The 15,348-nt window shown below is 60.0% G+C and overlaps 1 protein-coding gene across 22 annotated transcripts in view; it reads left to right on the forward strand.

Moving 5' to 3' along the window:
- Window positions 1–15,348, forward strand: part of MYT1L (myelin transcription factor 1 like) — a 441,118-nt gene that overhangs the window by 406,252 nt on the left and 19,518 nt on the right. For all 22 annotated transcript variants that reach the window (XM_051838143.3, XM_051838145.3, XM_051838141.3 and 19 more), the window contains 2 exons: window positions 1,683–1,766; window positions 3,297–3,518. In XM_051838143.3, coding sequence (XP_051694103.1) covers window positions 1,683–1,766; window positions 3,297–3,518 — 306 coding nt within the window. The remainder of the gene's footprint in view (window positions 1–1,682; window positions 1,767–3,296; window positions 3,519–15,348) is intronic.

Below are 15,348 nucleotides of genomic sequence, written 5' to 3' on the forward strand. Positions count from 1 at the left end.
CAGGCAGGCAGCTCAGTGAACAGTGGAGGGAGGGGCGCTGAGGAGTGTGGCTTGGCCTCAGTGGAGGTCAGCAGGTGCACGGCCACAGTCCCCAGCCCACAGCAGCAGACCTGGCCAGGCTGACCTTACACAGCCCCCAGCCCCCTGCCCACAGCCCCCCGCCCACAGTCCCCTGCCCACAGCAACAGCCCTGGCTGGGCTGACCTTACACAGCCCCCAGCCCCCTGCCCACAGCCCCCCGCCCACAGTCCCCTGCCCACAGCAACAGCCCTGGCTGGGCTGACCTTACACAGCCCCCGGCCCCCGGCCCCCAGCCCCCTGCCCCCAGCCCCCTGCCCCCAGCAGCAGACCTGACCGGGCTGACCTTACATAGCCCCCAGCCCCCAGCCCCCAGCCCCCTGCCCCCAGCAACAGCCCTGGCCAGGCTGACCTTAAACAGCCTCCTGCCCACAGTCCCCTTCCCACAGCAACAGCCCTGACTGGGCTGACCTTACACAGCCCCCTGCCCACAGTCCCCTGCCCACAGCAGCAGCCCTGACCAGCTGACCTTACACAGCCCACAGCCCACAGCCCCCTGCCCACAGCAGCAGCCCTGGCCGGCCAGGCTGACCGTACACAGCAGGGTGTGGGAGGTTCCTCCTGGGCCAGAGTCCTCACAGAAAAGGGAAGAGAGAAGTCAGGGCAGCGAGGGCAGGCCCGCCTCATCTTCCTCACTTCTTTCCTTTCTCCTGTGAAAGGAGACAGGGGAGACTCACCTCCGCCAGACCCAGGAAACGCGGGGCTAGGAGCCCACAGGAACCCCTGGGGCTTGGTCCACCTCCCACCCAGGTCTGGCCAACTCTGGCGTGAGACGCCTCTGGGCCATCGCTGCCTGGGAGGTGCTGACCTCAGCCTCACCAGAGGGCACCAGGCCACCCGCATGAACTTGGGAGTAGCTGAGGGGCGGGCCTTGCTGTGGGAGTGGCTCCTGCATGAGGAGGGCCACAGCAGGAGCCCAGGCAGGAGCCCAGGAGCTGGCAGCTGCCCAGGTGGTGGCACCCCACCCCCTGTCAGGTTCCCAGCTCTGCAGAGAATCCATTTATTCTGGGTGTTCTGTGTTTGTTCCTGTGCCAGCTGCACATTTTCCTTGGAAACATTTGCAAAGCTTCTGTATCCAAAAATGTGAAAAATTAAATAAGCCTATTCAGCTCCTGTTACCCCTCTATAGATACAAGCAGAGTCCGCATTTCAAATGGACTGGGACAGATTACGGGGCACTGCTCCCTCCCAGGACAAATCTGAGATGGCAAAGCCAGGAGCTGATGGGGCCCCCAGATGGAGTGGGCGGCACCGTTTCCCTCTCCTGTGCACGGGCTGCCCCTCCCCCGCTGCTCTGCATCTCCGCCTCTCCCTGTCTGCACCCCTGTCTCCCTCTCTCTGTGGACACCGTACTCCCTGCATCTTTTTAGGACACTCCATTCCCACCACCTGCCCCTTTCTCCCCTTGTGCAGCTTCCCGGCTGCCCCAGGCTCTCAGACGCCCAGCTGGGGACTGAGGGTATGCGAAGTCTCCCCATCCAGAATGAGCCTCCGGCCTATCCTGTGTCTCCTGCCAAGGCATTGGGCTTGGGAGGGTGGCCGGAAAGCCTGGGCACTGGTCAGGAAGGCTGTGGAAGCCTTTCTGAACTGCGCTTCTCCTTCAGCCTTTCAGGGTGTCCCAGGGCCAAGAAGAGCGGCATCCGAGTAGCACAGAGCAAGGAGGACAAGGAAGACCAGGAGCCCATCAGGTAGGAGGCCTGCAGGGGTGCAGCCCCAGGGCTGTGTGGGCACTGGCCGAGGTCTCAGGAAGCCACGGCACAGCCAGGACTCACCTGCTCAGCAGCCCACGGCCCAGGTCACACCAGTATCTAGTGCTGCCCTAAGGGACTGAGGTTCCCAGGCTGCCCTCTCCCCTGGGGAGTAGCAGCAGGGAGCCCTGGGAAGGCAGATCTGGTGGCCAGGCCGGTGAAGGTTTTCACCGTGACGCCAGAAGTCGCCTTTATCAGCATCTGGGCCTCTAAAAGGAACTCGTGGATGCAGCCCAGTTCTGAGGCTCGAGAGGTGGCAGAGGCTGAGCCTCCTCCGATGCTGGTCACAAGCCCTGCTGCTCCGCGGGGCCCTGCCCGCACCCCTGAGCAGTCCACGGGACAGGCCTGGGGCCATCCCCTGAGACTCCAGCCTCACCCTGTGTCTTTGGAGAAAGAATTTATTTAAAACGAATTAAAACACAAAACAAGGTAAATTAAACATGATCAGAATAAGTGGGTGATTCGAGTCTGCAGGTTGTGTGTGTGCCGGCTGTGGACTCCGTGCCCGCTGTCCCGGGTCACCTCTGGGCCCCAAGTGTGAACTCCCAGAAGGGGCTTCCGCGGCTTCTGGAGAACATAGCCAAACAGAAACGCTTCCCAGCTCTCCCCAGGACAGAGACCCACGAAGAAGCCTCTTAAAAATCTCCTCAGGGACATCTGGCCTGGTGGCTAAGCCACCTGTGCCCCACAGACGGGTGCCTGGCTCCATGCCAGGCTCTGGCTCCTGACTCCCAACTCCCACTTTCTGCTTATCCAGACCCTGGGAGGCAGCCGTGGTGGCCACTGTGAGACCTGGCTTCAGTGCCTGGCTCCCAGCTTTGGCCCAGGCTGGGCCCTGGCCACTGTGGTCATTTGGGGAGTGAACAGCACATGGGAGCTCACTCTTTGTCCTTCTCTTTGTCTCTCTCAATCTCTTTCTGCCTCACAAATCAATAGATGAGTAAGTTAAAATTTTAATTAAAATTTTTACATGAAAATAATCCCACAACATCCCACTGACTACATTTTTCCACCAGAAAAGTTATGATTCTGGCCAAAATCTTTGTGTCTGAGATGGAGGCCGGCACCCTCCCCCCGCCGCAGCGCCCTCTGCCGGGAGCGCTCCCGGCTGCTCACGCGACAGCACAGGTTCACAGCTCCGCAGGGGCGCAACAGCCAGCGCCGCCACTAGGTGGCGACCTGTAGTGATTTTGTTTTTAATTTTCCTTGTTTTTTTTGCTTCCATTTTTATTTTTTTCCCACTTTTTCTGTTCTTTTTTATTTTTATTTCTCTTTCTCTTCCTTTTTCCTTTTCCCTTTCTCCCTGTTTTCATTTCTTCTCTTCCTTTTTCTTCTCCTTCCCTTTCCGGTCGCTCAGCCCCTGGAGCAGGAGTGTTCTTTTCTCTTCCACTAGGGGTTTGTGGCCGTGGGTGCAGAGGCGTGGGCTGTGGCGGCAGGGTGCTGATGCTGTCCCCTCTATGTGCTGCCCAGGTGTCCTGTCCCCGGCTGCGACGGGCAGGGCCACATCACGGGGAAGTATGCCTCCCACCGCAGCGCCTCGGGGTGCCCGCTGGCGGCCAAGAGGCAGAAGGACGGGTACCTCAACGGCTCCCAGTTCTCCTGGAAGTCGGTCAAGACGGAAGGCATGTCCTGCCCCACACCTGGCTGCGATGGCTCGGGCCACGTCAGCGGCAGCTTCCTCACACACCGCAGGTGAGTGGGCGGCTCCACCCCCAACCTCCCCTCGTGCAGAAGGCAAGGCTGGAAACCGTGATGCCGGACTGTGAAACCCTGAGCTTGGGCACGGCCGTCGTCACGAGGCACGGGCACTGTCCACCTCACGTGCGTTGGGCGAGCGGTTTCAGGCTCTGTGGTAGAAATGTGGGAATGTGCAGGTCCAGTTGCCTGTTTTCTAGTTTGTGCCCACACGTGAATATCTGCTGATCTGGGTCTGTGCTGGCTGAAATCCGCAGGCCGCCTCTCCACCCCCACCCCCAGAGAGAGGACGGCACTGGTCCCGGGGCTCTCTGTTTGGTACAGGCACTGCAGGTGCGTGGGGAAGCTCTCGGAAGACCCAGTCAGTCCCACCGGTTTGTATTTGTTCAGTTCAGGAAAGAAATGCGTGCAGGTGGACGTCTCTGAAGGAGAGTCCAGGATGCTGGCTGAGCAGAGGAGGGCCTGAGTGGGGACAGAGCTCAGAGGCCCAGGGCATCCAGAGGCTCCGAGCCCAGCCCCATGGAGCCTCAGGCTCCACTGCTCCATGCAGATGCCCTCCCCCACACCCCAAGAGGCCACAGTGGCCCCTCTGCAATCCTGCCCTGCTGCTGCTTCCTGCAGACCACCCGTGGGCATCTCGAATCTACAGTGCCTCCTCAGAGCAGACACTGACACGCAGGTCACAGGAGCCGGGGGCTGAGCCTTAGAAAGTTACCTCTCTCAAACAGTGAGCTCTAAGTGGTACTTAGTTTTATTTGAAAGGCAGAGAGACAGAGCCAGACACAGAGGTTTTCCATCTACTGGTTCACTCCCCAGACACTCACAATAGCCAGGGCTGGGCCAGGCCAAAGCCGAGAGTGTGGACCTCCATCTGGGTCTCCAAGATGGGTGGGAGCCCGAGGACTTGAGCCATCACCTGCACATTAGCAGGAAGCTGGGGTTGGGAGTGGTACCTGGGCTGTAACCCCGATGCTCTGAGATGAGATGTGGGTATCACAGGCCATGCCTGGACCACTGTGCTGATCGCCTGCCCCAGGAACCTTAAACATCTTTAAGGAGGATTTTTAATGATTAAGCAAATTCCTGCTCTGGTCCTTTCTGGGACTGAATCTCAACCCTTCTCAAGGTCCCTGTGTGCTTTCAAAAATTGCCCTTGGCAGTGCACACCCGGCAAGGCACGCACAGAGCGTGGGAGCTCCACTGTTGGTTCCGGATCCCCACGGTGTCCGTCCCCCACACCTGCACAGGAGCTGGGCGAGGGCCTCGCCTGCCCACAGATTGCCCAGGCATTTGGGGAACAAGCCAGCAGCAGAGGACTGCCCTTCACCCACCCCTCTGCCTCTGTACTGCTCTGCCTTTCCAGTACATAAATAAAACTGCAGAAGTCAGAGTGGTGAGCGTGACCTCACCGTGACCTCCCCAGCTCAGCCCACACAGGTTCCCATGGAGACCACAGGTGCAGGCCTGCTCTAGTGGCATGAGTGCCAGAGCAAGGGGCAGCAGGCAAGGGCAGGGAGTGCACTCGGAAATCCAGGGAGGCTTCACTGGGAACTGAGACCCTCAAGTGCCCCCCAGGGAGGCTCCTCCCCTGGGGCCTCTCCCCATGAGTGCACTCGTTTCCCTGGGCCGACACGGATGGGGACACTGTCAGCAGCAGCTCCCGTCTCTGTGAAGCCTGGCTTGCAACCACAGGCCACACGCTGTTCTGTGGAGGCAAGGAGGGGACAGGCCTGCAGGAGCCTGGGATGGTTAGCAAGGCCCCAGCGGTGTGGCAGAGAGGAGAGAGCTGCAGTGCACCCCATGCAGGGCTCTGCACCCAGGCGCTGGGAGGGCCCGACACCTGGCAGCCGTGTGCAGCAGCCTTGGAGGAGATGTGGGCAGGGGGCCCCCAGGCCAGGGCAGAGGCGATGAGGGCTGCGGCTGACACTCAGCCAGCTCGGGCGCCACCGCAGATGCCGCAGATGGCAGGAGCTTCCTTTCTTAGTCCAGAGTCCAGGGCACCGTGCTGCATCCCTGGCTCACGGAGGGTGGCTTCTGCCTGTCCCCACATGCTGGTCAGGGTGCCAGCAGCTGCGCCCATTCTCACAGGGACCTGTGCAGCCTGTTTTACCCTCGAGGCCCCTTCGCCAAATGTGGCTGCGTGGGTTTGGTGCTTGGAGGTATCAGCTATGGGGACGCAGATCTTTGCAGTGGGAGAGGGGCTGGGTGGTCCCACTTTAAATATGTTCACCCGAGGCCCTGTGGAGCTTGGGGTAAAAATGTCCTTCGGGCAGTTGGAAGTGGGTCTGGGGGCAGGGTGGGCCCAGGACAGGGAATCTGGCCAGGCACGTGCCCCCAGCAGGCAGGCAGGACAGAGGCAGAGGAGCGAGGGGTCCGCAGGCCAGGAGGAAGGCAGCCCCCAGCTGGAGGACGCTGTCCCTGGAAGCTCAGCAGAGGGGTGAGGGGCAAGGTTGGGTGCCCAAACCAGACCAAGGCAGGTCAGAGGTTAGAAGGCCTCAGAGATCTGGAAGAGGGAGCGTGTGCAGGGACAGCCTGGGTCTGCGCCGTGCCTGAGGAGGACAAACTGGAGCAGGGAGGAAGGGTCTGGCTGGGCAGTGTTTGAAGGGGCCAGGTCTTGTGGGGAAAAAAAGCTAAAGACAGGGGCAGATGCTGAGCACACGGAGAGCGATGGTTTCCTGGAAAGGTCAACATCAGAGTCCCCCAGAGAGGCGCATCGTGGAGGCTAAGGGTGAGGGACCCTGTGGCAGGGCCTGGGGAGCAACGGGAAAGCCACGATTCAAAGTGAACAGGGCAGCTGAGGCCATGGACCAAAGGGAGGGGGATCCTGTGGGGGCAGGTCCTGGGGGGGACCCATGGGAGCTTGGTATTTCCCAAGGGAATTGTAGCAGAAATAACTGACAATATGGAGTGGTTACTCTGAGTTTTGGATCCATCCTCTCATTTAATGCAAGAATCAGCCAGCAGAGGCCACTCCACAACCAGGAGGCCCAAGGCTGGCTCCAGCACAGTGGAGTCATTTGGTTCTCCTAGCACCGATGTCCAGGGAACAGGAGAGAGGGGCCCGGGCATCATCCACACAGTCTGAGGGTGGGATCGAGGGTTGAGGGTCAAGTCTGGAGGCAGCATCACCTGTGCTCAAGGCCAGGGAACCGGCTCTGCCTGTGAGCATGGGAGAGGGAGCCCCACGCCTTCCTGCCTCTCTGTGATCTGAGCAGCCATACGTTTTACAAAAACGAATGCAAACCTCAACCCAGACTCCTGAGGCTGGTGGAGCCCCTGACTCAGAGAGCAGGCAGGAAGGAGGAAATGGGATGCAACCCTAGGGTACCTCCCTCGTCTGCCACGTGCGGGCTGGATCTGCAGCAGCCAGCAGCCAGGAAACAGCTGTGGAGCCAGCGCAGCTCCAGCTCCCTGGCTGCCTGGCCGAGGTCCCACAGGGCAGGACACAGCTAGCCTGTGAGGTAGAGGGGCCAGGCTGTCCCTGCCCCACATCCCCTCTGGGTGAACACTCACTGCATCCTCCTGGCTCCTTCTGTCGTGGGGGAGGCCGCTGGCCAGGTCCCGGTCTTGTCTGCAGAAGGAATCCAGGGAGACCCCTGGAGGACAGTGAGCAGGGGCACAGGGCTCACTGAAGGAGAAAGCACACTCCAGCGATGCGCACGCACAGCCTCTGGGACTGGAGGCCCTGCAGGTGGTGTCCAGGCAAGACTTACAGGAATACTCCGAAGCGGAGGTTGGGGCAGGGCCTGAGAACTGCCCCTTTCCATGACCACCTTTGGACACCTCAGAAGTGTCATGGCGTCCGGTGGAAGTGGGAGTGTCAGCATGATGACCCGAAGGTCATGGCTGGGATGCACATGGAAGCCACATTTCCAGCCAGGCTGGTTCTTAGGCAGCTGAAGGCCACAGAGAAGGGGTGGGGTCCACGTGGCGCACCTGCGGGCCATCCTCAGCGCCTCGGCTTCCACCCTGCCTGTCACATCCTCTCCTGCCTCTGCTGAGGCCCGGCTACTCTGTCCCCAGGCACCTGTCCAGACAAAGAACTCTCAGAGCAGCCCAGGTTTACAGCATCAGAGGTGAGAGTCCCCCGTCCCGCAATGCAGGGCTCTGCCACACACAGCACAGGCCTGTGCCCAGGGCCTCTCCCCCTCCCCCATGTTCTGCCTCTGGCCAGGACTCCACCAGACCCAGTGCCGTGTTTTCTCACTGGAGCATGTTGCGACACACATGGGTTTCACGACATCCTGCAGTCTGCAGGAGAGCTCAGAGCAGGTGGTCCTGTCAGAGCCACTGCCCTGGGGCGGGCCATTCCCTCTGCTACAACAGAAATCCCCTCACGGGCGATTTACTAAGGAACGGAGCTCATTGGCCTGCGTCCTGGAGACCTCAGGGCCAACATCCAGAGGCCACGTCAGGCGAGGGCCTCCCTGCAACACAGTGTGGTGGGAGGGCCGAGCCTCTCTTCCCAGCCGCCTGTGCTCAGGCATCCAGTGGTCGCTCGAGAGCCCACTCCCGGGAAAGGTGTTCATGCCTGCCAGCAGCCCGCTACTCAACGCTTCAGTGCCCCACCTCCCAACGTGGCGGTCAGAGCCAGCCTGAGCTTCCGGGAGACAAACGGTCCTATTGAAGCCATAGCCAGGCCTGCACCTACGTCACTTCCCGAGAAGAGCGGACACTCCGCCACCCCAACGGTGACCTGCAGAGCTGAGGTGCAGTGCCCTCGGGCCCCGTTTCTCAGAGCTGGCTCCCATGGAGAATGGCCAGGGGACTCTGGGGGGGCTTGAACTTAACAGCCGTGGGCCAGACGTGCTTCTGAGGGGAGTCCCGTGTCAGGCACCCTCAGCCAGGTCTTCCATGTCCACCACTCTTGGACCAGACGCCCAACGCCACCTCTGCCATGCGCTCTGGGAGCACCTCCGACCTTCTTTATTTTCATCTCCATATTTAATGCTCAACAGAACTGGGAAGGAAAACTGAAATCCAGCATCTGCCTCTACCTGCAAATCCCAGAGGGCCCAGGAAAAGCTGACGCCCAGGGCTGCATCTGTCAGGGCCTCCGGTGCATGAACAGCAGCGCGCGTTGCCGCAGCGTCGCGGGCGGACCCCTCTCTGCAGGAACCCCCCTCCTGCAGCGCATTCTCGAGGGCTGGCTCCCTGCCCTCCCTGGGGCCCAGCGTGCACCAACCCGTGCTGAGTGGGCACGTGCAGGCTCTAGGAGCCTCCAGGTCAGCACACAGAGCAAAGCCAGCGTTCGGCGTGTGAGCAGCATGCTGGCTAGCGTCGCTTTCCGGACATGTTTGCCAGTGCGTCTTCTCAAGTTCCCAGATGCGGCAGCTTTTCCCTGTGCCATTGTTAGCTCGGCTTCTGCCGCCGAAGTGTAGCCTGGGACACACAGGTCATCTCTGGGTCTCAACGGGCTGAAAGGGCGTGTGCTCATTCCAATCCTTGGAGAAAATTCAGACCACATTTTGTGCTGTTTGGTGGTGCAGTCACTCCAGGCTGAAACAGGCACCCTGGGGCCTGGCCCACGGCCTCTCACAACTTGACTGGCCTCCAGCTGGCTATCCCACATGTGAACCAGTGTCCTGTAATGGCCAGCATGGACACAGGCTCTCCCACCCTCAGAGGGAGGGGGCCACAATGCGTGTGCACGGGGCTGGGAGCTTGGAATTCTGCCTACAGCAGGATCTCATTTAGCCACGGTGCTAGGACCTCCGGAGAATTCAGAATTCCAATCCAGTCTCTGCCGCGGTCGGTTTAACCGGTTACAGTTGGTAGAATGATACAAGAGGAAGGAGCCAATAACAAGGTGGGAAGTGAACACACCCCTATCTTCCTAGTGTCCACAGAGAGAGGCAGGACCTCAGGTTGAGATTCGAAGGATGGAGTGTAAATTTGGGGCAGCGGCTGGACCCCTAGACACCATGTCACCTGCCTCCTTCCCCAGCAGAGGGAGATACAGGAATGGAGCAACTGGGGACAGCTGGAAACAAGGGGGGGCTGGAAGGGTGAGGCGCCATGCTGCCTGAGGGGCAGCCTCTGCGTGCCCCGCGGTGCCACACTGCAGAGGCAAGGCCACTGCTCAGAGGAGAGCCAGTAGACTGAGAGGAAGGGCTACAGCTCCCGCTGGGGAACGGAGGCTGCGTAGCCTGGGCCTGCGGCCTTTTGAGGAGGGCACTGTGTCACAGGGCAGGAACCAAAATAAGCAAACTGGAAAGGAAGACGGAGTGGGGAGCTCAGAGACAATGGAGGTGTCTCTGGAAGAGAAGAAATCCTGCTTAAAACCTGTGATTTTCATCAGGCCAAAAGAATGGAAGCAATATTAAAATTTACCATATTCATAATCCCAGAAGCAATCAGAGAGAAAGATCACTTAAAAAAATTAAGTGGAATAGGATGTTCACTTAGAAAGCTAATATCTAAAGCTGAGGAACCCCGCACAATTATGAGGAGTTGGGAAGTGAAGACAAAATATTTCTTAAAACCGTAAACACAGTTCAGAATATTTCATAACCAACTACCAGGAGTTTCTGAGAAAGTGGGAGAAAGGCAACTACTACAGAAGGAAGCCAGAAAAACCCAGGGTAGAGGCCACACCGCGGGCCCAGCAGGAACCCCCAGGGGAGGCCCTGGGTTGCCAGGGTCCCAGGAAAAGCAGACCCAGAAGGAGATGTGGGTGTGGACCCATGACAAGGGCCTGGCTCTGTCTGGGCCTGACACAGCCAGTGCAAAACCCGCAGAGTGCGGGCCATGAACAGCTCTGCAGACTGGGCCGCAACTCACGGGCAGAATTGCTTCCCCAGGGAAGCCTCAGCTCTATGCTTAGGCTCTGCCTGCTGAGTGGGGCAGGCCCACCGGCATGCTGGGGATACCACCGTCACCAGAGCTCTCCGGTGACAGGTGCTGGTCACTCAGCAAGCCACCTGCATAGCCTCACCTAGGCACCTGTTTGATTACACACCTGGGCAGCTGGCCTCTCCAAATTGACACATAAACCTGACCATTACAACTACAGTGCCCTCATCACCATTTGAAAACCTGGCATGAAGAGGCAGAGAGAGGAAGACTTCTAGAGATGTCGTTGGCAGCAACACTGGGGAGGAAAAACATGGGAAAATTCCTCTCAAACTGTTCGGAAAATGATGGCTCACCCAGGGTTCTGTACCCAACCACGGCCACAGCCGGGTGTCAGGGCAGCTGGCCCATCATGAGCAGCCGTGCCTGCCCCTGCACCTTGTCCAGGTCCTCGCCAAGGTTCCCGATGCGCAGGGGCCTCCTACCCAGCCTCTCAGGCCCTCGCAGCTGCAGGGGGCACAACACACCTCGCCGTGTCCCGCACCGGGCTCCCTCCCCTCTCCTCCGCCCTTGCCGAACCCCCTCCGCAGGCCCTCTCAGCTCTCCTGTGATCTTGTGTCCCTCTGCCCCTGGCTACGCCAGTACCCACACACATGCAGAGTCCTCCCCCTCCTCCCAAGCACCCACCCACGGGAGCATCCTCAGAGCACTTGGCCCCATGGGAGGCTCTGGCCCACAGGACTTCTGCCCTCCCTGAGCCAGCTCCCCAAGGCCAGGAGCCATCTGTCACCCCCAGAGGAACACAGGCCACAGGACCGAGACGGAAGTGCTCCACTGCCCATGGACCCGGGGCAAGTTCCCTGCTGTGCAGTTCAGTGTTCCTCCCTGTGAAATGGGGTAGTGATGGTGTCTCACCACTAGGGCTGCGGGAAACAAAGTTTGAGCAGTGGCTCAGGCGCTGAGACTCGCCCGGGGACTCAGCCAGCGGAGCATCTGGAAGGGTCAGGAACATTTGTTCCTGCCAGTTGTCACTGCAGGTGTGACACTGGATGAACACAGGCAGGAAGCTCTGGCCCCCAGAGGTGTCTGTGCAAGCCACCCCTTCTTGGGTCTCTGTCCCCGCCGGTGTTCCTGACACCAGCTGGTCTTCACGGTCTCTGCCCAACAGGGGCAGCTCCACAGCTACTCTGGGCAAGTGCCCAGCCCCAGGGTCGGGGCGGGCACTGAACGCAGGGGCTGCCCCTCGGGACCTTAAAAGGGCGTTTAGGAAACCGAAGCAGGTGAATGGCCAGGCCACCATGGCAGGAGGTCTTGGCGAGCCCGTGGGGTCTGGGCGGTCACACAGCAGCGTGTCTGTGCTCCCAGGGGCCGTCACTGTACGAGTGTGCTCCCCACGGCAGCTTGGAGCTCTGGGGCCCGGCTCACAGAGGCTCAACACGGGGTAGGCCTGTTCTCTGACACTGGTCCCCAGCGGGGTGCTGTGGACCCTGCTTCCTCTGAGGAATAGTTTCCCTGACAGCATCTTTGAGGTCGTAACTTTAAGTCATTTTCTGTTGTTAAAATAGTTTATTTCAGCTCTTTAAGAGTCAACCCTGACCTCTAAGAATCTTCACTATCATATTTGACATAAAGCATCCCCTCCAGGCAATTCTCTGAACTTCCAGGTCATGGAGGAGAGGCTGGGCCTGTGCCCTCCAAGCCGACTCTTGCTGTCTGGAGTCAGGTAGGGGAGCCCGGCCTCCATGGCTTCCCAGCATCTGCTGGCTTCCTGTCTCCGTGTGTGTGTCCCTGTGGTCCCTCTCCCATGTGTGCCCCCACTCCCGTGCGCTTGGCCTGCTATCACGAATCCACAAACCAGTCTCCCCTCCACTGTCTGTCTCCCTGGTCCACATGGGTTTAGCGCTTTGCAATTCTGCCCTTGGCCCCATCCTTCAAGGAGGTGGTCCACCCCAGGGCTAGCCCAGCCATGCAGGGGTGAGATGGAGGGACCCTCAGTCTCCCACCGTCCAGGGAACAGACTTCCCCCCTGAGAACCGCTGTCACATGCCCTGGCAGACCCTGGGTGTTTGGAAGTCCCTGTGCCCCCAGTGCAAAGTGGGAGGGGCCCTGTTCTTGCAGAGCTGGCTGCTCCCCACCCCTAGTCCCTAACCCTGTTCCTCAGCAGATGCCACTTAAAGGCCATCTGGGGGCGCAGTGTCGTGGCCGAGGCAGAGCTATCTACCTGGCACATACAGGCGGTTCTGGAAATGCCTCATTCCCCTCATGTCCCCCACTGCTGGAGACCACCCTGTTTTGCCACAGAATCCTCTGGGGAGAAACTCCAAGTTGTGAATCTTAGACTGAGGAAGGAGCCCAGCACACTGCCTTGGCACCCAGATAGGAACAGGTCTCAGGGTAGCTGGAGGCAGAGCTGCCGTGGGGAGCACAGGACACGCCCTGCCACTTCCCCCTTGCATCCCGGAGCCAGAGTCCAAGGAAGCAAATGCAGAAACAGCTGCCCCCGTGAGCCTGCAAGAGGCAGGCACGGCCGTGGCTGGTCACATGGCAACAAGCACTGGTTATTGACAAAATGCCCTTGGTCACCATCAGCTTGTTCACACTGAGAACAGGATTAGAATGCAGTCCTGGTACCAGGGTGGCAGTAGCACACTTGTCACACAGGGAACACGTTACACCCCACAGGACACGTGTGTAGCACAGGGAGGGTGCTCTAGTGCCAGGGTGATGTTGTGAGCAGTAGGAACATGCCACATCCAAGTGGTCCCTGCTGTGTGGGGCTTTGTGGCCCACCCTGGACCCCTGGGAAGGAGCCTCTACACGCGTGACCGCCCTGGCATGTCCCTGCAGGTGTCCCTGGGACAGCTCTTTTCAGCTGTGCTACCCCCAGAAAAGGCCCCCTGGACACTGTCCTGATAAAATGCCTGCCTCACAGGAACCCGGCTGGGAATTCCTAGCGCTGGCGCCTGCTGCCAGACGTCTGGGGCCAGGCAGGCTGTGGAGCAGCAGGTTAACCCTGTGCTGCCTGCACTTCCCAGCCCCGAGGTCCTGTGACTGCAAGCTGAGCCCCGGGCAGAGCGGCCACCAGGTGGCAGTGTGGCCACCCTGCCTTGGGCTCTGCGCCCAGCCTGCTCACTTCCAAATTTGACCCGCGCTGGCCATGCAGTCACTGGATCGGAATGGCGGGACCCACATGGTTGAGCAGAACACACTGTCCTTGGGGCCTGCGCTTCCTAATTTAGGCTCCCACACTCGCTCTCATCTTGCACTCCTGCAGCCACGCATCGTGTGTCGTTTCCAGCTGGCAGTTTAGTAACTGGAAACTCACGGAGCAGCAGCAGACTGTCCTCACCTGCGTGTGTGTTGCGGCTGTGGCCGCCAGGCCATTTCCAGGCCATTGGGAGCCAGCAGCCCGGCCTCCCTGAACTCCTGACTGCACGGCCCCGCTTTCAGCACACGCGCTTAGCTACCCGCGCCTGCTGTAGCTCTGACTACTGTGTTTTAAAGGTAGGAGAATCTGGGATGGCCACTGGCACCTTTGAGGTGAGGAAAGGTGACCTGTCCCAGCCTGCCATGCCCACCCTGCCCACCCCCAGCCCTGGAAGCACCTGGCCAGCAGGGCCGGGGTTGAGGAGCCAAAGCCCACGGAGGGGTTGGGGCCACCGTAGCTTCTGCCCAGTCCCTGTCTAGCACATCGTCTGCGGGGCGGCTGTAGGTGCTGCTGCTGTGGGGGTGTGAGCAGGGGTAGCGTCCACATGGGAGGGCTCCAGCGCGCGTCTGGGCCACTTCATGAAAGCAGGACCAGGGACCCTGGGCGGGCTGTGAGGTCGTGGGCGCACGCTGGGGCATCAGAGCCAGGCAAGAGGGGTGCCCAGCCCTGGCCACAAAGCTGCCACTCAGGATCGCTCAGGTGCTGCAAAAGCCCCCCCGTGGCTGGAGCGAGTGGAAGCTGGGGGCCTCCCTGAAAGCAGGCTCAGGAGAACAGGGCCCTGTGCCCATGTGTCCTCGTTTATGGGCCTGCATCCAGCGTCCCCTTGAACTGCGGAGGGATTTGCTAGAAACATGCTAGGCTGTTCTGTGCAGCAACGCTCTCTGTTAGATGGCGGCCCCCAGGCAGCTGCACAACATGGGCCTGGGACAGGCAGCAAAGGAAACGCTGTCGCAATTCTAAATGTGGGGTACCGAGGGGCTTCCGAGGGGCCTGTGAGAGGCTCCACCCCTAAACCACAGAATCACCATTGCTCAGTTCCACGTGGCCACACTGCATGCCGAGCACAGAATCATGTCCTAGGTCCACCAAGAGCCTTTCAAGCAAGAACACACTCACACGCCACCTTAGCGGTGCATGGAGCCAGGTGTCACCCTGGGGCCTTACGGGGTGGCCAGCTGTTGTCCAGAAGCTCGGGCAGTGCTGCTTAGGCCAGGCCTGGCCCCAGCTGTGTGACGCAAGGAAGCCTGGAGCTGCTGGGTTCAGGGGTACTGGGGGGCAGCCAAGAACCTGTTCTCTTTGGGGCACAGGCAGAGTTGAGTCCCTGCTCTCATGGATGGACACTGTCCTTGCACTCCATGTGGCCAGTTGTTCTCTGCCTTGCCTTGTTCTGTTGCCAGTGAGCAAACGTGGTTTGTGGATGTCTCCACCACCCTGCCCCCTGCACACAGCACACATCGTGGGTGGATGTGCACGTGATGGCGGCACCCACAGGAGCAGGACAGGCCGTGTGTGACACGCCCTGGAGAAGGGGTTGGGCTGAGGCCAGACTGCACTTGGTTTCAGGAGGAGAAGTGGCTTGCAATCCCAGCATATTACTGCAAGAGGCCTTCAACGGATTTTCTCCTAACTCCTGCGGAGTTTACAAAGGGAAATCTTGAGCCCACAGATTTGCCAAGAAGCTCCAGAGGCTTCCGTCAGCTTGGCAGGACATCACGCTGCAGGGGGGCGGACCAGGCGCATCTGACACCCGCTGCCCAGTGGGGGTCTTCCCTACATCAGGCTGCCAGGAGGGGGTCAGGTCACAGGTCGGAGTAAACCGGACTT

The sequence above is a fragment of the Oryctolagus cuniculus genome, chromosome 2 (assembly GCF_051225735.1).
Source record: "Oryctolagus cuniculus isolate XC-2025 breed Fujian yellow rabbit chromosome 2, ASM5122573v1, whole genome shotgun sequence".
NCBI classification, from domain to species: domain Eukaryota; kingdom Metazoa; phylum Chordata; class Mammalia; order Lagomorpha; family Leporidae; genus Oryctolagus; species Oryctolagus cuniculus.